The sequence below is a fragment of the Cucurbita pepo genome, chromosome LG18 (genome assembly GCF_002806865.2).
Source record: "Cucurbita pepo subsp. pepo cultivar mu-cu-16 chromosome LG18, ASM280686v2, whole genome shotgun sequence".
Classification (NCBI taxonomy): domain Eukaryota; kingdom Viridiplantae; phylum Streptophyta; class Magnoliopsida; order Cucurbitales; family Cucurbitaceae; genus Cucurbita; species Cucurbita pepo.
The window spans coordinates 4,359,433-4,384,267 of NC_036655.1; the positions used below are offsets into that span (position 1 = coordinate 4,359,433).

A 24,835-nucleotide genomic window follows, 5' to 3' on the forward strand; every position below is an offset into this window, starting at 1 on the left:
TTTGTGCGCTTCTGGGATTTATCTCTTGAGGCGCCTTTTTTTATCTCCTTCCGCTTTTGCCCTTTGGAGTTTGCGAGATTGTGACCTCGACTTGGGGGTGGTTTTGGAATTTCGATGGTTCGATTGCTGCTCTCACCGGACGGTTTTGTTTGGCGCGTCAATGCCCAATAGCACTTCCCCACGTGTCCCTCCATATTTTTTATTTAACATATAATTTATAATTGGATCCAGTTATATATTTATATATAATATTCTCTTTCTTTTTTTCTTTTTTTCAAAATGCAAAACACAAATAATAATAATAATAATAATAATAAATAATATATATATATATATATATATATATATATATATATATATATAGCATAAAAGTAATCGGTAATTCACACACGTTTAGTGTGGTCAGCTAACCGAACCGAGGTGAATCTTTATCTTCGAGCACGGAATGTACGAAGGACTCGAGCTAGTTGGCATTATGAGTAGGTCCAACGAAGAGATGCCAAAAGATATTTGAATCTATCTCGACTCAAAGTAGAAATTTAGATAAACTAAGTCTAAACTATATAAAACATCTTTTTTTTACTTAAAAAAATTTACCATAAAAAAAATTATAAATATTAATGAATTTTTTAAAGGCGGGATAATATTTTTTAGATCGTTTTAAAAATTTAAAAGTATTTTTAAAACAAAATATAATTGGGTTTCATTTAAAATTAATGAAAAAATATCATTTATTTATTTAAAAAAAAATTAAAAAAATTATTGATTTTTTTTTTTTTTTTTTTTTTTTTTTTNTAATTTAAGCTAGATTTAATTTTTATAGAATAATGTATTTGATCAGATTTACTTGGGGGAGAAAAATAGGCCAAGCAACGAACTGAGAACCCTTTCAATCGCAATTCATAAACTGGTCGGAGTTTCCACGGCGGTGCTGGTGGAGGAGAGAGTTGAAGGCGAAACACCGTTCGTCGAGATCGGAGAAAAATGGGCGCCGGAGACGAGAAGCAACCGGAGCCATCGCTCGAGAATGTAAGCGCAGTATCTTCCATATCGGCGATTGCAGAGGACCTGCAGCGTTCGGTTGTTCAATCGAAGGATTCTGCTATTCGCTCTGCTCGTTCTCTCCAAGAGGCCTCTTCGTCACATATCCGTTCGTTTCAGGTTGCGTCCTTAGTCAACTTTTATAATCCGTTGTCATTTCGTATACTGACATTTATTTCTGTTATTTACTTTCATTAGATATCTGTAGAGTTTAGAGTTTATGTTCTGCCTGGCTTGAGATGGATAGAAATCAATTCTGTTGTGAAATGTTCGTCCTACTGAAAACCCGTTATCTTTCGTAAGAAGACTTTATTTCAGCTGGCATTAATGGAAGTTTCAGGAGAATATCTCGTTTGATCATAATTCTGTGGAAGTTTACACTTTATGTGGGAGTTGTGAGAAAGGGACGTTTGATTAATCTATTAGAGAGACTGATCGATAACTACATGGAATTGGATAAATCGTTGAAACAAAATTAAGATGGAATGGAGAAGCAAATTATTGTACTAATTGATTGGTTGTGTAATGAGAGCTGAAAGGCTTTGAGATTATAAATTAGCTTAGACGTTTTTTCCCCTAAACTTCAACAGTCCCGCTTACTTTCTCACCGAATTTATGGTAAGTGATAAGGGGACAATGAAAAACATTGAAGTGCTGTTTTGAAATATGGACTCTGAAGATACCTATTTATTTCTGAGGCTATTGTTAAATCAAAATTTAGTAGGGAAAAAAACATTCCTCGCTTTTCTGTGCTTCTGATCCTGATCTTAGTCCTACCCTTTTTGTTTCTGCTGAAATCTGATTATAGTTGCATTAGTTTGCTGCTTTCTCTGCAATGCGCGTGATATTCACCCTACAACACACTCCCCGTCACTTTGATCGAAGAATTTTGGTGCTTACAATTGGAAGGTCGAAAATTCCTAGTGGAAAATATTGGTTGATGCAATTATGAGATCAAATGAATTATTGCATTTTTGAAGACCAACGAGAACCAAGATGTTCATCAAATTAAATAATTTTTACAGATTCAATTTGAGGAATGAAGTTGATGTCCTATCAAGATAAGAAGTGCACCGGTGAATGAAGGAGTAACAAAAATCTAACAGTTAATTCATGGTGTTTTGGTACTTATAAGAGTTTGGATGATCAATTTTTTACTCAGTTCTGTATTTTGCAATTAACGTTATCAATACTGATTGTGCAAATGTTAAATTTATATTTTTTAGTATTTGTCGGTTTCTTCTCATCGTATAATACATTTTTGAGGTGAATATAATCATCTTTCAGGATTTTGTACCCCAAGCAGCATCACAGTTTAAAACTCACGAGGATGCTTTTTTCCGCAAAGTTAAAGGTCTCTTTTTATGTTTCTTGTTCTACCATTATCTGCATGCTTTAGAACTTCAGCTAAGTCAATATTAGCTTGACAGGAGTACTGCCCTCGTCCTTCTTGTTAAAATTATTTAGGAAGTGAATTAGAACTGTGTACTATAACAATAAGATCCTTAGAGGAGTGGAGCAATTTGCGAGTGAGGTGTGGTCCTTTATTAGCTTTTATACCTCGTTTTGGGTTTCCATCTGTAAAGAGTTTTGCGATCATCGCTTAGGTCTCATTTTGTTTAACTGGAGCCCTTTCATGAGGCAGTTGCGCTTTTCTTGGGGTTTTCTTTATTCCCCGTGTATTCTTTAATTTATTCTCAATGAAAGCTTGGTTTTTATAATTTAAAAAAAAAAAAAATTGTGTGATGTTTATAACTTTGTGACCTAGCTAGGTTTTGATTTTCTTCACTGTGTTCTTTATCTGATTCTTTTTGTAATTATTTTATCTCTGAGATTAATACGAATAGGTGCAACTTGTTGTAAGACTAATATAGTTTGTGGATTATTTTGTAAACTTTTCATGAAACTGATAAAATTTTTGTTTCCTTTATCCCCCAAAAGTTTTCTGAGATAATGTCGAGGCATGGATATCCCGAGAAGATAAATTTATTCTTATTCTTCCAGTGTCACAGTAGGAGTTTTTATTTTGGTTTTTGTAATTAACTCAGCTTGCGTTGATCTTTCATTAGCTCCTAATGGGAGGGCCTTTTTTATATTATTTTACTTTTAATAAGAAAATAAATCTTTTCATAGAAAGTAAGGAGAAGTTTTTATTTTACTTTCACAATCCTATTTATTTATGTTATGTTATCACTGTGTAGATGAGTTTATGATAGCAAGGGAACACCCAGCTGCTTCTATTGGAGTTGCTCTTACAGCTGCCCTTCTCGTTATGCGAGGTATGGAGTAATATTTCCCTCAACACCAAAGCTGGTTATTAGTTTATTTTAAGTCAGATTTCAATGATCTCACTTCTGATCCTCCGGTTCTAATTTGTCTAGTTTTAGTAGGTAGTATTAGGCCTTGACCCTGTTGTGTTTTGGGATTTTTCTATTCTTTGGAGACGTGCAAGCTTCTTCCACATCAATTCTTATTTATCTATCAAGGAAGTTCTTTAGTCTCATGTCATTTTTTTCATGTTTCAAACTGCGTAGATTATTCTATTCAGCATCAATTGGATAAATACGTTTAGATGAGTTTGTTGAAATTAACTCATCAAAATGATATCAGATTGAACTTGTTTGTTTGCATAATCAGAAGAGAGTTACGTAATATAGGCTTGAACAGGGGAATATGGTGATAAAAAAGAACCACGGGAACTTAGCTTACTTGCTAAGCTTGTGGTGTCCCATATGGTTTGGGATCAAGTTCTCAAGAATTTTGTGCATGTGTGACAACCTGGTCAAGAGCTTCCCTATTACCAACAGGACTCAGAGATCATTCAGGATGGTGTAGTGCTGTTTGTTGTTTTAGTTCATTTAGAAGCCCATGGTTCTTCATTGCTACCTAAACGCTGTTTTTTCTCTCTCTTTTTCCTCCTCTAAAATCAAATTTGTTATTGGTGAATGATCTATTCTCTTTGGGAAGATGCATGAGCTACTACTATGAGGGGGTATTTCCTTCTTCCCTAATCTTTACACCTGTCTCTCACTAAAATGCCCACTGTTGGAATATTGGAATATTAAGAATTCTTGGATCTGAATTTTGGAAGGATTTTAATGATTCTCCATATGGTTACACATCCATGCGTGAAGGTTGCCTCCCCCTTATATTTGAAAAATCGGATCTTGGAAAGGCCAGGGTTGTCCACTTGGAAACGCCTCCTCTTGGAGAGCACTGACTTGAACCAAACTTTTTCCGGGGTTCACTATGGTGTTTTACTTGTCCAAACTTTCTCCTTTTTTGTAATTTTTCTCTCTTCTATCAATGCCGAATGATCAAATCAAACACATACACCACCACTATTATTGCCAATTGAAGAGCCTTCATGTAATTTTCTTGGTTTTGTTTGAGAGCTAGCTGTTTTATTCTCCCTTCTATTCTTTTCATCATAACCAATTAATTTGGTTTTTTTGAAATGAAAACAAAAATTTCCCTTTTGGGTGTGAAAAGTTTGAACTGCAGAACTCCCTTTAGAAGTATCCAAAGATCTCCCATACGATCAAGAAAATCTAGAATTATAAAGTCTTTTGGAAAATACAAGGAAGCACCCCACTTAGAAAAAAAAGACTTACCATCTATCTCATTCTCCACAAACAAGGAAAGAAAGAAAGAAAGAAAGAAAGTGTAATCAAGTTTTTCTTTTTACTAGTATCTGCCTTGGGGAGAATTTTCCTAGATATTATTGTTAGTTGCCTGCCTGGAATTGCGTTGATTATCCTTATGTTCTACCCTCTCCTTTGTTTTGTTTTTCCTTCCTTTTTTGTGTATGTAAAGTTAGCCTTGATTTTTAAGGATTGCTCTTTTCTGTAGGGCCAAGAAGATTTCTGTTTCGTCATACGTTGGGTCGATTTCAAACTGAGGAGGTTCTTACCTTATTTATTTTCTTAACTATTCCATCTTGGTTTATGATTGAATTGTTGATGAATCCATTCTCATTGTATGTATGCTAATTGGAATTTGGAACAACCGGAGTTTTGACGTTGATTATTGCTGATTGTTTTATTATTTTTTCCCCCTTTGAGCAGGCAATTTTTTCAAAGGCTGAGAAGCACGTGAAGGAGTTGAACCTTTCAGTGGACTTGATGAAGAAGGAGAGCAAAAAACTACTTGAGAGGGCTGCTCTAGCTGAAAAGGATATGAAATACGGCTACAACGAGCTGATGTATAAGCATTGTAGTAGTCAAAACATAGAAAAGTTTAGAACTACTAGATTCTCTCCATCTGACTATTTTAATATACAGGAATGCTGGAAGTCAAATTCAACATCTTTCAAGGTCAATTTACAAGGCTGAAGCCCAAGCTGCAGGTATGTTTATTGATTTATGAAACTCTATAGTTGTCTTAGTTTCTACGTTATAGTGATGCTTAAGAGACTTTATTTGGTTATGAACATTTTCTTTCTTATTACGTTTTTGTTAATTTGATAGTCTGACCATCTTACATTGTAGACATAAGTCACATAACATTGAATTAGATATTGAGATACTTCCCTATCGTTATAAATATCTTGACGGATTTGAGCAGAGGGGGCAATGGAATTATAGTTCTTCTGAGATAATATTCTAGATCTCATGATGCTGCAGCTTATTGATATACCATTGGTATTGATTTTTGGAACTAAATAGCATCTTTCTTATATATTCATCTATTGCACGAAAAGTCTCTTTTGCAGTAGTTGTACTGTTCATGGGGTGGACAGCAACCGCATCAATCACTCCTTCATCAGTAGGGTTTGGAATGTAAAAGTTCTGGAGAATGGGAGGTTTGTTGGCTTGTTGTTTTTGGAGGTTCATTGGCTTGTCTTTAGGAGAACAAGTAGGCATTGATTTCAGCCAAAGGTCCTATATTCTCGTGAATGACCTTCAAAGGTGTTTCCCTTGGGGAGGAAAGCATATTTCGATTTCCATTTCTGGAGTGTGTTTGTAATGCGCTCAATAATAGGTGCCAACAAAGGAAGCCTTCTTGGCTTGCCATCAAGAGGTAGCCCAAGGCAAGAGCTTGGCCAAGTACCCTTGTGACACTCAAGATCTGGCAGTACTGCAAGGAACTTCCTTTTCCCTATCTGTGAGCTTTGTCTCCAGTTATCCAAAATTAGGGAAAGGCTATGCCTCTCTGAGGTTTTCAAATCCCTCACCAGTGAGATCTCAGAAATCCCTTTTATCCATATGTGAGCTTGGCCATTAAACACAAAGTCACAACAACAAAGAATATGATCTAGATCTTTAGTCACACTCTCACAAAGAATGCAAAAATGTGGCCTGACCACAAAGGTTGAAAACCTCAAGATGTGATCTAGAGTTCCAAGTAGAAACTGTCAAACAAAGATCTCAATCTTCTTTAAAATTTTAACCTTCTACGACGAGGAGAAAGAAGATATCAACAGCATACCCATGAGAGATATTCCCTAAAACTATGAGAAAGCCCAGTTCTACATCAGATTCATATCCCATTTTGCTTTCAATTGTTTATACTTCTCGAGAACAATGACTTTTAAATTTCAAAATTACTGGTTGCAGCACCCTTTCATCATACTTGATTCTAAAGCTTGATGGAATAAGTTTTTGGGCTATTAACTTCTTTTAAAGAAGAGTCTAATGGAAGACTTGTAGATCCTTGTGATAAATAAGTGTGTTTAGGGATGTTTTCTCGAGAAAAAGATTGAAGGAAACCTTTGAAATTCAAGCTTGCAACCTACGAGAAAGAGGAGTTATTCAAGCTTTTTTTGTTATTTGGAGAGCTTCGTATTGATAAACATAGTTTCTTTTTTCAGTTTTTGACCACCTTAAATTGATCTTCAATTCAAAAGGAGGGTTCTTAACCAAAACCTTTCAATGGGACTGAGAGCAATGATGTACTGTTGTATGATACCAAAATCTGTACTCTACTTAATTCATCAATCTTCAACAGCAATATTTTGTTCTTAATACTATAACTTGTACTGTTGGGGCATCTGCTTGGTAGCTGCATGACTAGTTCCAGTTATTTTGTTCCTGATTACTCTGTTTAGTTAGTTCTGTCAAGTGGAAAAGAATAATATAAATATTATCAAATAGTATTTAATTGTAAATTATTTCTAACATTGTATGATGACATTCACAACTAATAGTATCATGTGGACGAAAATAAATATTTATATTTCCATTCTGTTTCCGTATGGCATCTGTAATGGTTGAGACTTGAGAATAAGAGTACACGTTAAACATCATGATTGCATATAATTTCTGAAGTCTTTATATTTTTTTGATTTCTGCAGATTTGATGGATGGGCTGCGGGAAATTTCTGGGAGGGACGCATTAAAACTTCGAGCAGAGGTCAGCCTGCCATACTATTCATTCCCCTTCAATTGATAATTGAATTTTATGTTTCGTTTTAAGTTAAATTACAAGTTTAGTTGGGACGTGCCATTAGGTTGCTAACCAATTTAACATTATCTGATGAGTTCTATAGATTTGAATTTTTTGAACTTGTCTAAATTTTGTAAATTTGATAACCAATACATTCCTTAATGAACTTATTTGACACAAAATAAAAATTTAGGAACATATTTGACACAAGCTTAGGTAGGTACTTATAATATGCACAATCACGAAATTTTGGAGTCTATCTGTACTTGTAGGTGGCTTCGATGGCAACTTTTTTGAAGCGCCATAGGAGTTCGCTCGAAAACAGGGCGATGAAGGTCTCTGAATTGGGTATTCCTCTGTGATTGACTGGAGATTGAGGTATGAATTATGTTTAGTTGTCTAATGTCTACGACAATTTTGATATTGAATAATTTCCAAAATTGGGGGCGTTACTTCCATCTGGACTAAGTTTTATTAGTGAAAATAGAGTGATGAAATCTTGTTGGAATTTTTCACTCGGAAAAATTTAACATTGACATTTTTCATTTTATCTGAGTATGAACTTGTACTGAATATGATTTGGTCATGTAACCAAACACACCCTTTGCTATGGTTAATCATTCATTTTTACCTATTATTAGCTTTTCTTTATAAAATTTTGACCATATGTTACCCATCTTTGTCTTTTAGTAACAATAAAGAGTACTTAGTATTTTGTAAGTACTTCAAAAGGCATTTTTCTTAATTCAAAAAATCGTTTTTTCACTAAATTCTTCTAGATTTTTCACTCTATCGCCTTTCATACAGCAAACAAATACTTAAAAAAGAGGGTTAGGTTTAGTAGCTAAATTTTGGTTGTGAATTTTCATAGATTTGGTATTGAATATGATGAATTACACCTAAAATTTTAATGGTGTCAAATGGATCCACAAAAAAAAAAAATATATATATATGGCAAGTGATAGTTCAATAGTTCTTCATATAAAATTATTGACTTTAGAGATAGAACTAGAAGCGTTTCAAAGAGAGGACAACGGGTTATTCACATTTCATTTGATGGTCAGAGGCATGTTGAAAGCCAAACAGTGGTAATTCTAAGGATTTTCGAAGAGAAAAATAGAGATGTCTCCTACGTTATCGTAAATGGAAGTATCGACGTAATTTTATAGTCATTCGGTCTGAAGGTTACATGAAAAACGTAAGCCAAATGAAGGAACAGAAAGACCTAAGACGTAGAAGATCGTGGGAATCAAACAAACACTATTCAATACAAAATTGAAAAATGAAAGTTTTAGCCAAATTTTTTGTTAAAAAAATTACAGAGACTACGGATTAGAAACTGCCTACCTACTCACGCTAATAAGGTTGCTAATAAGGTTGAAAGAAAGGATGAGTCGAGCAAGCGACGGTTCTACTTAACTAAGCCCCGTTCTTGTACAAGGAGGAAGCCAATCCCACCAACTTGAATGCACTTCTCATACCATTTCTCCTTTAGAACTTCCAATTACAAATTTAAAGAATTAGATGAATGCCATAGTCAAATCCATGGCACTGATAAATTTAGTTTATTGTTCGAGTTAGTTATATTCATAACCTGAACAGTAGAGAGATTTTGTTTGTTTTTTCAAGAACAAACGGAATGAATCAACGTTTAGTTTATAAAATGGTTACTGGCTGAATGTTGTACACGATTGATATCTGCTATATACCCCATCCATGGCACGTAACTTAATTTAAATCATCAAATAAACACCATCCTTTTGTTGACATGGGTTAAATCTTTTAGTGTATTAATTTAGAAAGGGTCCTCTTCTACAGTTCGTACATGTTGAGTTTTACTTCAAAAATAAAAATTCGATCAATTTCTCAAGATTTTGTTGTTTCTCTTCTCTGCAGCCTCAAAACTTTTTATTCAGTTTGTTCATATTTAGTTTGTTCAAAACTTTATTTTCAGTTTGTTTATATTTATCCACAATTTCTGATAAAAATTATGAATTTTTAATCATGTTTGATTTTTATTAGTTAAAAAGTGGTATTTTGGTAGAAGTGAAATGGGGTAAAGGCAAATCCATATGTTCATTTGATTATTAATTATCGTGTTTATGTTTTTAAACTAATGAATTATTTGTTTTTTGTAGATGATTTGTTTTTTACATCTAATTTTGGACGGAAAAAGGAGAAAACTAAAAGAATTGAAGAAACATAAGATTAAAAAAAAAAAAACAAAATTAAGATCAGTTCTAAAATTTTTTTAAAAAGTTTGTAGTTGGTGATAGCTTGAGTCTGCAAAAATGGCCTCAGAGATCTTGGTGGTTAGTATCATCAAATGGGATAATATCCCATCAAGAGTAGCAAATATTATAATCACATCACCGGCCCCGTTAATTGAAAAAACATACAAAGCAGAAAAAGAAATTTAAAAAAAGTTGGTGATTCGTACGTTTAAATGATAATCAGGAGAAAAAGGAAGTAGGCAGTTTTGATGTGATCAGAAGTAGCTGGTTGTAATATCATGTATTATCATTGGGAATCCGAATGATTTTTTTCATCCCTTCACATCAAAAACCTCCGGTTTAAAATTAACGTCAATAGGAAGAAAGAAACATCGAGATTTGAACGCAGATTTCAGAAGCAATAGTCGAAAACATCTACCTCATCAACGAGATCAGTTTTAAAAATCCTCAGAAAATGAGCAAAATCAGAATTCGTACGAAGAAATCAGAAGGATTACTAGAATGTATCTACCTTGTCACCGAAAAATCCTATCGTTCCAATAACAGGAACGAGGAAACTCGGAGATAAAGGGAGAAATACGCATAATTATCTATGCATACCGACCTTCCGTATTGCCTAACGATAGATTTTGACTGATTACGATTTTTCCAAATGCAATAGTTGAAAACACCAAACTCATCAACGAAATCAGTTTTAAAAATCCTCAGAAAATGAGCAAAATCAGAATTCAAACGAAGAAATCAGAAGGATTACTAGAATGTATCTACCTTGTCACCGAAAAATCCTATCGTTCCAAGAACAGGAACGAGGAAACTCGGAGCTAAAGGGAGAAATACGCATAATTATCTATGCATACCGACCTTCCGTATTGCCTAACGATAGATTCTCTGACTGATTACGATTTCTCCATATGAAGATAAGGCAGATCAGAGAATTTGCAATATCAGGCTTCTTCTTTCTCCGTTGCTAATTCAACTAACAAGAAATCAAACTTATGAACACATTTCAAAGAAGATTCAGAGATCTATTCTAACAGAGATTGAAAAATGGAGACGATGAACGAGAGGAGCTCGGTAGAGTCTGCGGAAGTTTGCTCTGAAGAACAATAGGTGCAGCTATTTATAGAGCGATGAGATGAAACCCTAACCCTAAAAAGAGGAAGAAAGAGACGGAGCAGGCCCATTAAGAAATAACAAATGTTTTTCGAAAAATAAAAAATAAAAATAAAAATATAATTATAAGTTGAGAAATTTATATTTTTATCATTAATTTATATTTTATTTTATTTAAAATGTTTAATTTTATTTTTATTTAACACCGACCCTTTTTGCCCACCTCTTTAATCTTAAGAATGTTGGTTTTAATAACGAGTGATTGCACTCATCTAACTCTTACTGTCCAATCATAACAGCTAATGCGTTCTACTTATTGAACGAGGTTCTATGGTGATCCACGACCCCTGGTTATTGAAGGCGTCCTTTGGATAATCTTGTAGTTCCTACGAGGTGGAGACGATGGGGTCGATCCATGGATCTTCCTTCATTTTGCCGTTCTCCACTTTTCCATGTATTCGTATCTTACTTCAATATATGACTTAACATTTTTCTATTTTTCCTCTCATTCAATAATACATTTGCATAAAAATGTAGTTTAATACAAACTTCATCGATCACTCCAAGTTTAATACAAAGATCAAATAAATATAAAGTGAAAACCCTCGTGCCTAAAAATGTAGTTTCCCAATATCTCAACACTCGAGTTTAATATGAACTTCAACAATCAAATAGATACAAAGTGAAAATTCTCGTCTTTCGCCTAAAAATGTAGTTTTCCAATATCTCGACACTCAAGTTTAATACAAACTTCAACGATCACAAAGATACACGATCAAAACTCGTCTTCACCTAAGAATGTAGTTTTTCAATATCTTAACACTCAAGTTTAATACAAACTTCAACGATCAAATAGATACAGAATCAAAACTCTTGTATTCACCTAAAAATGTAGTTTTTCAAGATCTCTGACACTCAAGTTTAATACAAACTTCAACGATCAAATAGATACAAACTCAAAACTCTCGTCTTCGCCTAAAAATGTAGTTTTTCAATATCTCAACACTCAAGTTTAATACCAACTCCAACGATCAAATAGATACAGAATCAAAACTCTCGTCTTCGCCTAAAAATATAGTTTTCCAATATCTCAACACTCAAGTTTAATTCCAACTTCAACGATCAAATAGATACAGAATCAAAACTCTCGTCTTCACCTAAAAATGTAGTTTTTTAATACCTTAACGCTCGAGTTTAATACGAACTTCAACAATCAAATAGATAACTCTTGTCGAAGCCTATTCATATCACTCATCGTAGTTAAGAAACTTACTCCATTCCTCTGGGTATGACCCGGCCATTTTGAGCTGCACAATTATGTTGCACAAAACTGGATAAATCCCATGTAACTGAGACTCTGACCGATCTCCAGCCAGGAACTCGTGCACTCTGTTATTAATTTCAATAAAGCTTCCACCAGGAGCCTTCTTTACCCCTGCATTTCTCATCACCTTCCTCACCATCCCAGATTCATTCCACCTGCCAAGAGCAGCATATGTGTTGGATAAAAGCGTATAATTCCCACTGTTTTCAGGCTCTAGCTTAGCTAGATGCCTCAAAGCCTGCTCTGCGAGTTCGGCATCCCTATGTGTATTGGAAGCAGCAAGAAGCGACCCCCATATCGCTGCATTTGCTTCATATGGCATGTCCTGAAACAGCTCCTGTGCCTCTTGAAGATAGCCAGCACGAGCCAGCAGATCGATCATGCAGCCATAGTGCTCAATTCTTGGCTGAATTTTGTATACTGACTGCATTCTGTTGAAATAATAACGACCCACATCCACCATTCCAACATGGCTGCAAGCAGATAGGATTGCTATGAATGTTACTTCATTTGGCCTGACTCTTGCCTTCTCCATTCGAAGGAACATGTCGATAGCTTGTCCTCCGAGGCCGTGAAGAGCCATGGCAGCAATCATGGTGGACCAGGTTATGACACTCTTATGCTTCATGTTCTCAAAAACTTCCAGTGCTCTTCCTATGTTGCCTGATTTTGCATACATGTCTATAAGGGCGTTGTACAATGGAACAATCCTGCACAAACTATGCTTTTCAATGTAGTTATGGATCCACTCCCCAAGTTCAAGAGCACCCAGATCAGCACAAGCGGAGAGCACAGCCAACATTGCAATTTCATCAGGCTCCACTTTCTCAAGCTGCATCTTCCTGAAGAGCTCAATCGCTGCATCAGGCCTATTGGTTTGGGCATACCCAGCAATCAAGGCAGTCCATGATATCACATTTCTTTGAGGCATTTTGTCGAACACCTTACGCGCACTGTTAAGCTCTGCAACTTTAACATAACCAGCAACCATGGCGTTCCACAAAGCTACATCCTTAAAATCAACTAAATCAAACAGCTTACGAGCGTCAGAAACACACCCACAAAAGGAATACATTTGAATCAACGAAGTAGCAACATTCACATCCGTATCCAAACCCGAAGAAACCGTCTGGGTATGAATCTGCCGCCCCACTTCAACGGCGGACAACTGAACGACGGCCTTCAAAACAAAGGGAATAGTGTACGAATCAGGCCGCAACCCCTCAATCAAAATCCTGGAGTAAAGCGAAATGGCGTTAATGGGTGAGGAGGTCTGCGATAGCGCTTTAACGGCGGTGTTGTAGAGACGAAGATCGGGGTGGGTTTTGTTTGAGAAGACGGAAAAAGCATATAAATAGAGACCAAGAGATGAACAAGCATCGATGAATCGGCTGAGGAGGAGATTGTCCTGATCGAGAGCTCTGTGCAACATGAAGCCATGGATTTGATAAATGTGGCGAGAGTCGCGGCAGTTGCTGAGAAGGGAAGTTAACGCGAAAGGGGCTGTGAAAATGGTGGATTCGACGAAGGAAGAAGACGATTTGCAGAGGCGGGAGAGGGACCAACGCATTTCAAAGCCTTCATTGGAGAATCGACGCCATTAGAGTGTTAAAAAGCATGCTTTTTGACCGGGAGAGCTTACACTCAAACGGGACAATATTATAATGAAGGGTCGTGTTAGTCTAACATAGTATCAGAGTCATGCCCTAAACTTAGTCGTCTAACACTTACGTCTTTTCATATTTTGGGTATTTGTCTTGTTGCGGGCAATACGACTTGCAAGTGTGAGGCCTCGTTAGGCCACGACTTGTCAAGGTGAACGAGCAACGTCGAGGTCACTTCTGACCTTATCCAAAATCTTTGACAAATATAACCCGCCACACTTCAACAATTAACCCGACATTAATGCGAGCTAAAAGTAAGAGAATTCATCTTTCCTTAGGAAGTCGAGAGGAAATTAAATGTGTCACCAAGCAGGTTAGACGCTCCTCGAGCGTACGAAGAAACACCTGGTCGAGCTCTTATTATGGAAACGTGACATTTAAACTCGACACGTCCAACCAATTAATCTGACAAATTAACGTGAGCTAAAAGTAGGAGAATATTCCTTTCCTCGAGAAGTCGATATGAAATTAAATATACCTTCGAGCAGCTAGGACGATCATCACGCATATGAAATATTTAGACAATTTTAACCTATACATACATTAAGATACGTTCTTTTGAATAATAAAAGAGTTTACAATGATTATTACACCGAACAAAGCAACGATATCTAAATGTTAAATTCTAAGTGTAACAAAATAAATTTATATATTTTATTAACCATTTGATTAAAATGTTAGAATAAAAGCTTAATTATAACAAAATAAATCTTAAATTATAACTATATTAACGAACTTCCACGGTGTTCTTGACGCTCAAATTCCATGAAAGAAAGGTAAAAATATAAATCATAAATAAATAAATAAAAATTATTGTGGTTCTTCTTCTTCTTTCAGGCGGGTGGAGAGATTTGAGTATCAATCCATTCATAGGATGCTGCCATTGGCCACTGTAATCAGAAGAGAAGAGCTCAGTCTTTGACCGAAGTTGACTTCGAAGATTGTCAATATCACTGAACAGTGGAATCACAGGTATACGGCTCTGTGAAAAATCATCTTCGAAATTTGTTGTTGTTGTTGTTGTTGTTCATCTTCGTTTAGTTTCATCACTTAAAAGCCCAAAAATCCCATCACAAATTTTTGATGTAACGTTTTTTTTTTAAATTTTTTTACCTAACCCTAATTTTGCAGAACCCTTTTGCCGAAATCTTCATTCTCTCTCTATCTTTATCTAATGGGGCTCACTTCATAGATTTATCATTTCTAGGTTTCTGAGGTATTTTATGGTATCTTGTTTGTATTGAAGCCATTTGGGGGGGTTTTTGCATCGATTTCTGTTGGAATCGGGGCTCGTTCGTTTGAATCTCTGTGTATTGAATCGAAATTGTGGTATAAATTTTTGATAATTACCTGCAAATATTTACGATTTTGGATGAGTTTGTATATCTACATTTGTTGTGTTTTTACACGCAGTCGCGGGGAATTATTAGTAGAAATTGAGTCGGAGCTGGGGGGTGGGAGATGGAGGGGAATTCCGGCGGAGGGGGAGCGGGAATTGGGGGAACGACAGCCGGCGGCGTGGCGGCGGGAGGAGTATCGGGCGGCGGTGGCGGCGGCGGAGGGAACGACGTGGAGCTGATGTGCAAAACGCTGCAGGTGGAACACAAGCTTTTCTACTTCGATCTGAAGGAGAATCCCAGAGGCCGATATTTGAAGATATCAGAGAAAACATCGGCTACAAGGTCAACGATCATTGTTCCCTTCTCTGGGATTCCATGGTTCTTAGATCTCTTCAATTACTATATCAATTCCGATGATCCGGAGGTTTTTAGCAAGGAATTGCAGCTCGACACAAAGGCAATCTTTGTTTCTCTTCTTCATTTCTTCTGTTTTTTGATTCATCTCTCTGTTCTAGTGGTCGATTTTTACCTTTTTTGTGTACTCATCCTGCCTTTCAGGTGTTTTATTTCGACATCGGCGAGAATCGGAGGGGTCGTTTCTTGAAGGTAAATTGCTTTTCTTGCTGTTTGATTCTGTCAAATCATTGTTGGATGAATCTGCAAAGATTGGAGAATGGGATTAGTCTTGTTGGTCTGGAATTTCCCTTAAAATTTGCAACTGTTCTTCAGAAAAATCTGACATTGCTGCATATCTTTTCTCCTGATTATATTGTCCTGATGTTTTTGTTTGGTTGAAGTTCTACTTCTGCCCTGTTCTTCAGCTTACAGCTTTTGTATTTACGGTTTTTAGCGCCCGAGAAATGAACACTGACGAGAGAAGGAAAAGAATGAAATTAATTGAACTATGTGTTCATTAAGCGGTCACATTGAACATAACTCTTGGTAGGAAACACTCGCACTTTTTATTAACACCAATCAAGAAGAGATTAGATGACACTGTAGCAACTACTGTACTCTATGTTTTGTATTTCTTTTGTCTGTGCTTTGTATTTTTTTTTGGGATAAAAATAGTGGTAGGGTGGAAGGGTATTTATAGCCGAGACTATACAATTTATTCCTAAAATACCTAAATAATTTTCCTGAAATAATTAGGTATCTTTATTCCTAAAATACTTAAGCCATTTTCCTAAAATGCATAGACAGTTGGCTCATACGATTATTGGGCTTGACCTTAGTGATGACACAGTAACATCATATTCCATTTGACAAAATTTCCAAATGCGTTTTTCCAAATATGAACTGTACAATGATTAATAGAGATTCCTGAACAGTTTGATTTCACTTTTTCTTTTTCTTTCTTTGGTTCTTCTTCCTTTTTTCAAAAATTCTTTTCGTTTATCTGTTTCGATTACTTATTCATCTGTTTCGGTCATTGGCGTAGTTATGAGAAGCCAAAGGTTATTAGCAAAATGTATAGGCTTATGAAAGTCTAGGAAACAAAAAGGCATGAGCATGTTGGCGCCTGACTGTTCAAATCATTGGCATGGCCATGTTAAGGACATGGAATATAGAAAATGTTTTCTTAGTATATATAATTTTATGTAACATATAATGATATTAATGCAGTTGTGCATTTTGTTTTATTTTTTTTAAAAAAAGTTTTATGGAAATTGATAACGAAGACACTTTCTCAGCAACATGAGTACATAATCGAGGTTCATGTTAAACGTGAAACTCGAGTACTTACATGCAATTATATGCTTGTATAATGAGTTCGCACAAACTAGAAAGTTCCTTTTCGAACATTATTTACTGAAATCTCCAGATTTTATCGTCTGCGACGAATTTAAAAAAGGTTCTCCATTCATTAGTTTTACTTCACTTCAATCACAGCCTTGTCTAATTTTATTACTTCTTATACATGTGTGATTCCCATCTTGATGTTGGATGTATAAAAGGTTATAACATGTAAATGTGCACATATTACCCAAGAAGTGTGTCATCCATGCTTCATATGCTTCCACTAGAGCCAACTCCGTGAGATCCCATCTCGGTTGGGGAGGAGAACGAAACATTCTTTATAAGGGTGTGAAAACCTCTCTCTAACAGACGTGTTTTAAAAACGTTGAAGGGAAGCCCGAAAGGGAAAGCCCAAAGCCCAAAGAGGACAATATCTACTAGCGGTGGACTTGGGTCGGTACAAACTTTGTGCCACTAATACATTATAACTGATTCATACAGTCGTGCGTGACTCGATTTAATTTATATTTGAAGCATGGTTTGTAACTAGTGTGTACACCCTGATTACTTGGTAACTAGCTTTTCATCCTGAATCTGCTGATAAATCTATTTTCCATTATTTTTTGTATAGAGCTGCAAGCATTTCCTGTACACTTTAAGTTCCCTCTTGCACATAACTCCTTAATTTTTGTTTTTGATTATTGTTCTCGGAATGGATTACTTGACCACAGTAATGTGATCAGGCACCGAAACTAATGACGTGGCTGACATTTTATTTGGCCCTTGTTATCAAAATTAGGATTTAGATTGTAAAGCTTAAGATGAGGATTTTAAGAATTGGGGAACTTCTCCAGTTACTCTTATTGTTATCCTTGTTTAACAGATATTGGTGTTTTGGCTGAACTCCTTTCCCTTCTTCTTTTGGTGCCTAAAAAAGAGATTTTTCAAATCTGGTTTGTGGGGTTGTAAATAGAGGTGGCTATTGGAATTTCAAATTGTGTCAACTGGGCAGGTATCTGAAGCTTCTGTTAGTCGAAACCGCAGCACCATTATCGTTCCTGCTGGAAGCAACCGGGACGAGGGATGGTCTGCATTTAGGAACATTTTGGCAGAAATCAATGAAGCATCTAGGCTTTTCATGCTGCCCAATCAGGTTTCTGCTGCTCATGGCTAGCTTCTCATCGCGCCATTCATGGGCTTACTTCCTTTGTTTCTCGGTTAACGTAATTTCGCGCTGTTTTCTTTTGCCTAAACCAGGAAAATTCTGAACATTCAGAACATCTTGTCGGACTTTCAGACGATGTCGGTGCAGGCTTCATATCAGGTCATAGTAGTCAACCTGCTCCAACCTCTGACTTGAATGTAGATAGACAAGTAGACTTGTCAGCTCAAGATGACATGGGCAATCTGGGTGTTTCAAAAGTTATCCGAGCTGATCAGAAAAGATTCTTTTTCGATCTCGGAAGTAACAACCGGGGTCATTTCTTGAGGATATCTGAGGTAATGATCTACAAAACTGAGCTCAACAGCCTGAATTTGATGTCTAGTTGATCTGTTTCTGTCTGTTTTGAACCCCATGGTTCACTTCTTCGTTTTCTTGGTATGTAATTCATCGAACCAACATCGGTTACAGGTTGCAGGGGCGGATCGTTCTTCAATCATTCTCCCATTGTCAGGTCTTAAGCAGTTCTATGAAATAGTGGGACATTTTGTGGAGATCACCAAGGATAGGATTGAAGGAATGACAGGCGTGAACGTTAGGACCGTGGATCCGCCTCACAGGTAAAAGTATATACACGGCCCCCCGGGGCTCGTGGTGAACTATTCGTTTTAGTGTTTGTGTAGATCTACACGCACGCATGTGTTCGAGTAGAGTTCAAATTATGGTCGGTGTGGTTTGGTATGTTCTTGTCTTGATTTTCTGGTTCAAGTCTGAATAATCCATCCTGCTAGATTAGCAGAGGCTATGGAAAATGCTTGAGAAGCTTAATTCTTCTTCTTCTTCTTCTTCTTCTTCTTCCATGAATAACATAAGGTAGAGAGGGGAAAGAGATATGTTTGTAATTGTCACTCTATAATAATGGTGAGTTCAGGTGTGTTTTGTTCATTTCAGTTGCAATTACCATTCTCTCCTCTATTAGATTGTTTGCTCACGGGCCACACTGTTAGTAGATATTGTCGCAGACACCAAACGAGTGCCAGTGAGGACGCTGGGCCCGAAGAAGGGTGGATTGTAGGATCCCACATCAGTTGGATAGGAAAACGGAGTATTCTTTACAAGGGTGTGGAAAGCTCTCCCTAGCAGACACGTTTTAAAAACCTTGAGGGAAAGTCTGAAAGGAAAAGCAAAAAAAAAAAAAACAATATCTGCTAGCGGTGGGCTTGGGCTGTTACACTAGTTGTTAGTATAACTTTTGGAGCAGACACGTTTTAAAAACCTTGAGGGAAAGCCGGAAAGGAAAGTCAAAAAAAAAAAAACAATATGGTGGGCTTGATCGAGTACTATGGTTGTTAGTATAACTCTGGGAGAAAGTTATTCAATATCATGATTTGAACCTCTAACTTTTTGCTTAATGATATACGTCTTGACTAGTTAAGCTAGTTTTAAATTGATATACCTATCTCGGGATATTTGTAAGTAGGGTGTTTTTTTTATATACTTCTTTTTAAGGATTTTCAAGTGTTTTTTGATTGATGGAGTGAGCTTCAAAAGTTATTGATTGCATGTTGACGAGCGTTTTCAAATTCTCACTCCCAAATGTTAATGAATTAAACAAAAAACGATACTATCCTCGTCTAAATTTGTTTGACGATTAAAATATGAATCTACTAAGAACGATGAAGAAAAATAAAATAAATCTACTGAGAATGCTGTATGTTCATAAATTTATTAATTAACTGCTTATTAAGCACAAAATTGAAATATTAGATCGGGTTATATACAAATTTTAATATTACATTGAATAAGTGAACTAATTTTTTTTAATATTTCATAAATTTATTACACAAAATAAAAAAATAAAAAATAAAATAAAATTCAGAAATATATTAAATATTTCTTAAAAGTTAAATACAAAATTACTAGGATATTATAAATTATTATTTTAAAATTCATTTATTGCGTTTTTTCCCATTACTTTTAATATTTAGTGTTAATAAATTATGAGATTGAAACCAAGGAAAATTGGCGCTAATATTTATTTATTTATTTTATAGTAAAAAATTAATTTAAATTCGATGACTTAAAATTCTAAATTAATGATCGTTTCAATTTACACCATTCATTAAATAAAAATTATTAAAATATAAAAATTAATATAAAATTCAAAAGAAAGGTTGAAATAAATAAATAAATATATTTTTATAATTATATTTTATTTAGAAAAAAAATTATTAATATTTTTTCTAATTTAATAATAGGTGGAATTGGGAGAATTCAATAATCTACAACTGCTCGAAATGATTCAGACAAAATTATATATATATATATGTATGTATGTATGTATGTATGTATGTATGTATGTGTATATATATATATATATATATATATATATTTGACTTCCACAGTCTTCGCTCGAAAATCAAAACCCACTTGGAGGTTTACGGGATTCTTTCGGAAGAAGGAAAATGGCGGAGGTTTTAGCCGGAGTGTCTCAGGCGTCATTAGTTTTCCGGCCGCGAGTCGGTGGAGCTCTGAGGAGCAATAATTTTTCAATTAGACGCCTGCAATTTCAATCTACAATCGGTAGAGGTAAGCAATCGTGTTTTTACGGCATCATTTGATACTCTTTGTAGATTTGCGCTGTTTATCCGTTTCGGATCGTCATCTAGATTTAATGTTAGTTAATTACTTAATTAATGCGATGATTGAAACACATTCTGAATTTCATGTTTTCCGTAGGGATTTCCTTTGATTGTAAGAAAGTAGTATCTGCTATCCGTGCGACCGACTCTGAAAATGACATCGAGATTTATCCAGACGCCACTGGCGGTGATTCTTCTGATAAAGGGATTCACGGCGATGGAGGAGGTGGTAGCGGCGGAGGTAAAGGTGGTAGAGGCGATAATGATGGCAATAGCGGGGAGGGAGAGGAATCTAATGACAGCAGCCGGAAGAAAGCTTTGTCAATGTCGCAGAAATTAACTCTTGGATATGCAGCACTAGTAGGAGGTTCTATTTTCCATTACTTATTTCCTTTTTTTTTTTTTTTTTTTTTGTTGTTGTAAATTTGAAGCGAAGGTGTCAATTATGTTCATACGGAATGTATTATAATTGTTCTTGGTTGCAATATTAATTCAGTCCTTCTCCTTTTCACTTCGCAGTTGGCGGCTTAATGGGATATTTGAAAAGTGGCAGCCAAAAGTCGCTCATGGCAGGGGGAGTCTCAGCCTCACTGTTACTTGTCGTTTATAAACTGCTCCCCAGCAACCCTGTTCTTGCATCGTCTCTGGGTCTTGGTAAGGATTGGTTATATCTCTTAACTAGCTCCCGTTTGATTACTTGTTTAGCTTTTGAAAATTAAGTTTATAAATACTGTTTTCACTTATGAGTCCTATTGTTTTGTTAGCAATGTTTTCAAGATCCATGACAAGTTTTAGAAACTAAAAAATAAGTACCTTTTAGAAATTTGTGTTTATTTTTTAAACCTGGCTAGAAACTCAATTGTTAGATGAAGACCAATGCAAAGAGGTTGCAAGAAAACAAGCACAAGTTTCAAAAACAAAAAAAACTAACAATCAAATGATTATTAAATGGACCTCGATTGTCATACGTTTTTCCTTATCACATAGCTGATATAAACTGTCCTATTGGGAACTTCCAGTTCTTGAATCCTTATTAGAAACAATGAGCAGATACACTTCGTTTTGGGATGTATATGCAATTTCTAGCTATGAATAACAAGTTCTCCCCTCTTCTTTACATTAAATTTGGTTTAATGGAAAGGAACGAACTCGAGTGTGTCCATAATTAAGTTTTCTACGCCAAAGTAGATTGGTTGCTAGTCTTTCATAGGAAACGACGAAATTAGTTATGGAAACACTATTAAGCGTCCCGGTTAATTCGTTCAAAGATTAGTTATATGGATTTGCCAGAGTTTTCAGAGTGTTTGTTGTGGAGTTTGTTAGTGGCAGTGGCAGTTGAATACAAAGGAAAGCGTGGTAAGTGAAACATGAGGAGAATATTGAGAGTTCTATGTTAATCTTCCCTTAGGTCGTGGTCCAGTTTCCTTGAGTCGCCTCTGATCTTATTGACAATTTGTATCTTCTTATTTTGGTCATTCTATATAAGGCCTGGTTTCTTGAAAACTAGTAGCGGAGCATTCATTCTTTAAAATGGAGTCAGAATTTAGAAAAGAATTCTTGAGCGGAAATGATAGTGTTTTGGCATCAATTTGTTGCCAAGTGGGATTGGGATGCAATCAAAGCTGGATATGAGTCTACATTACAGATACGTGGTCCAAATTATTTCTAGATTATGAGATTTTGAGTATAACCTTCGATGTTGGTCGTGTTCTCAGTTCATCTCAGTTCACCTTTCTTATCTGTAGTTTTATAGCAAAAGTTGTGCTGTCGGGATTCTTTGTTGGGGAAACTCAATTGCTTAGCTCTCACATTGGGAATACCAAAAAGAAAGAAAACACAAGTATCAGAAAGATAGAAGGAAATGTATTGCAATATCAAGAGAAATCACAATATCAATAGCCTTTTGAGAGGACTATATCTCTCCATCGCGTCCCATAGTCGGACAATTCACCACAATGATCCTTTTTTTCCCTTAGATCCTGAACTCTCCCTATTTAGAATCAAGTTACCCTGCAATAATGTTCTGTTGGTCAAATGGTTGTGGTGGTTTCATCTAGAATCCAATTCCTTGTGGCAAAAGGTTATAGTGAGTAAATATGGGTCTCCTTTTGAGTGGAGCTCAAGTCAAAGGCACATCCAGAAATCCTTGAAAAAGTATTGTTGAGGATCTTCCGTTCTGTTCTCTTGCTGTTTGTAACTTAGTTGGAGATGGCAGAAACGTTTTTTTTGGGAGGATAGATGGTTGGAGGATAAACATTGCTGCTATTTATTCTCTCGGTTATTTCATTTGTCCTTGATGAGAAATAGTTTGGTGGCAGCTGTTTTGGCTCAGTCCACATCCTCTCCTTCGTTGGGGTCTAGTTGAGCTTTGTTCAATAGCGAAACACAAGATATTATTGATTGTCTATTGATATTTGGTGTAACAGCTCAAGCCCACCGCTAGCAGATATATGCTTCGTTCTCCTCTCCAATCGATGTGGGATCTCACAATCCACCCCCCTTCGAGGCCCAACATCCTCGTTGGCACTCGTTCCCCTCTCCAATCAATGTGGGACCCCCCAATCCACCCCCTTCGGGCCTAGTGTCCTCGCTGACACATCGCCCTGTGTTTGGCTTTGATACCATTTGTAATAGCTAAAGCCCACCACTAGCAAATATTGTCCTCTTTGGGCTTTTCCTTCCGGGCTCCCCCTCAAAGTTTTAAACGGGTCTGCTTGGGAGAAGTTTCCACACTCTTATAAATAATGTTTCGTTCCCCTCTCCACTCTATTGATACTGTACGTTGTGTTGAGATGACCTTCCATACTGAGGACAAAAATCAGCCTTGATAAAGAATGGGGATGGACCACGTTCATCATCTCGAGGACAAGGCGATACTTTATTTATGAGTAGTGTAGGCATCTAGGATAGTTGGTTCATTAGCTATATGGGTATCTGGAGTTTCCTTCCGTGTTAGTTGTGGGACTCGATAGTGCTTAGCGGTTTTAAACTAGGGAATAGGATAGCGAATGAAATGTAAGGTGAAGATTGAGAATCTTGTAATGAGCTTGGCTCATGGAAGGCTTTCAGATTCTTAAGTTACCTGCAGCTATCCCGTTTGCTTGCTTTTCGGCTTTTAGCCATTTTATACGAGTTTGGACTGTTTCGATTCAGTCGAAACTTTGCAAAATAGTGCTTAGTTTCATTTCAATATTTCCTCTTCCACACGAGTAGCTTAGAATGATTATACATAAGGTCATTGTTTTAACTTAATCTCCTCGTTTCATCAAACCCGTCTCAACTTGCTTTTATTCTTAATCTACAGGCCTGTCTGCTTCGCTACTGGTAGTAATGGGATCTCGTTTCAAGAATTCGGGGAAGATATTTCCAGCCGGTATCGTATCTCTCGTGTCGTTTGTAATGACTGGAGGTTACATGCATGGAATTTTACGTAGCGCGCATTGAATGTATGGCGTTTGATGAAAAACTGGTGAGGATAGTCATAAACTGTAATCGGCAGATGTGGTTGTTGCTGTAGAATCCTTTTTTCTGTGGATTGGAGTCTTAGATCTGTGGAATTGATTTTGATGTGCCTTCAACTTTGTTCTTCAAGTACCTTTATGCAACCATATGAACAATGGTAATAATACTAGACTTTCAATGTTCAAAGGTTAATGAACAGGCTTGTTCTTGTTCTTGTTCTTTCCAGATTTGGAAGCTGCTTTTGAATGGAATGGTGTAAAAATTTGTCTGTTCAACCGTTTTAGCACAAATTTTATTTTTCAATGGAAGATTTCACAATCTTTTAAGCTTATAAACACTATTTCGACTTTTTTTTTGTTTTTTTTTTATGGTTGAGTGCTCTCCCCTCGTCAGAAACTAATCGAACTTAGATTATGTGTGGGATGCAATCCTTAATAGTCCATGGTTGGTGAAAGTCCGTCAATGTCGCAGGGACTCATTCTGACTGAAACAAGAGATGGATCTTAACCAACTTTCAGATATTCGTGATTTGAGAGAAGCCAAAAGATGGGAGCGGAAGGAGCGAGCCTTATTAAAGAAAAAAAAAGCCCCTCTCGAACAAAGTAAGGGATTGAGTAGCGTGAAAGCCACGACTTCTGTTCGATGTACCATTTGAACTCTCCTTTGTTGCATGATTTCTTCCTTCCACCTCTCTTCTACAAATGGGTGGAGACTAAGGGATATGGA

General features: G+C 36.2%; 4 protein-coding genes and 2 non-coding genes across 6 annotated transcripts; 3 read left to right on the top strand and 3 right to left on the bottom strand.

Annotated features, from left to right (window-relative positions):
* The first annotated feature begins 829 nt into the window (after positions 1 to 829).
* On the top strand, positions 830 to 8,063 carry LOC111780615. The gene is made up of 8 exons (XM_023661056.1): positions 830 to 1,161; positions 2,329 to 2,395; positions 3,243 to 3,320; positions 4,894 to 4,946; positions 5,109 to 5,245; positions 5,325 to 5,389; positions 7,337 to 7,395; positions 7,701 to 8,063. Exons 1-8 carry the CDS (start codon positions 985 to 987, stop codon positions 7,788 to 7,790), a joined length of 726 nt encoding a protein of 241 aa, XP_023516824.1. The 5' UTR covers positions 830 to 984; the 3' UTR covers positions 7,791 to 8,063.
* A 1,658-nt stretch (positions 8,064 to 9,721) lies between these two features.
* On the bottom strand, positions 9,722 to 9,806 carry LOC111780750. The gene has a single exon (XR_002812892.1). It is a non-coding gene; the product is annotated as a small nucleolar RNA SNORD24 (small nucleolar RNA).
* A 105-nt stretch (positions 9,807 to 9,911) lies between these two features.
* LOC111780751 lies at positions 9,912 to 9,986 on the bottom strand. Its single transcript, XR_002812893.1, has one exon. It is a non-coding gene; the product is annotated as a small nucleolar RNA R12 (small nucleolar RNA).
* A 1,579-nt stretch (positions 9,987 to 11,565) lies between these two features.
* On the bottom strand, positions 11,566 to 13,715 carry LOC111779727 (pentatricopeptide repeat-containing protein At5g56310). Its single transcript, XM_023659848.1, has one exon. It carries the CDS (start codon positions 13,667 to 13,669, stop codon positions 12,023 to 12,025), a length of 1,647 nt encoding a protein of 548 aa, XP_023515616.1. The 5' UTR covers positions 13,670 to 13,715; the 3' UTR covers positions 11,566 to 12,022.
* A 1,079-nt stretch (positions 13,716 to 14,794) lies between these two features.
* Positions 14,795 to 18,950, top strand: LOC111780198 (transcription factor Pur-alpha 1-like). Its single transcript, XM_023660532.1, has 5 exons — positions 14,795 to 15,560; positions 15,662 to 15,709; positions 17,856 to 17,996; positions 18,101 to 18,343; positions 18,477 to 18,950. Exons 1-5 carry the CDS (start codon positions 15,225 to 15,227, stop codon positions 18,627 to 18,629), a joined length of 921 nt encoding a protein of 306 aa, XP_023516300.1. The 5' UTR covers positions 14,795 to 15,224; the 3' UTR covers positions 18,630 to 18,950.
* A 1,467-nt stretch (positions 18,951 to 20,417) lies between these two features.
* LOC111779608 (protein FATTY ACID EXPORT 2, chloroplastic-like) lies at positions 20,418 to 24,322 on the top strand. Its single transcript, XM_023659687.1, has 4 exons — positions 20,418 to 20,594; positions 20,745 to 21,014; positions 21,167 to 21,301; positions 23,952 to 24,322. Exons 1-4 carry the CDS (start codon positions 20,471 to 20,473, stop codon positions 24,089 to 24,091), a joined length of 669 nt encoding a protein of 222 aa, XP_023515455.1. The 5' UTR covers positions 20,418 to 20,470; the 3' UTR covers positions 24,092 to 24,322.
* Positions 24,323 to 24,835: the final 513 nt, after the last annotated feature.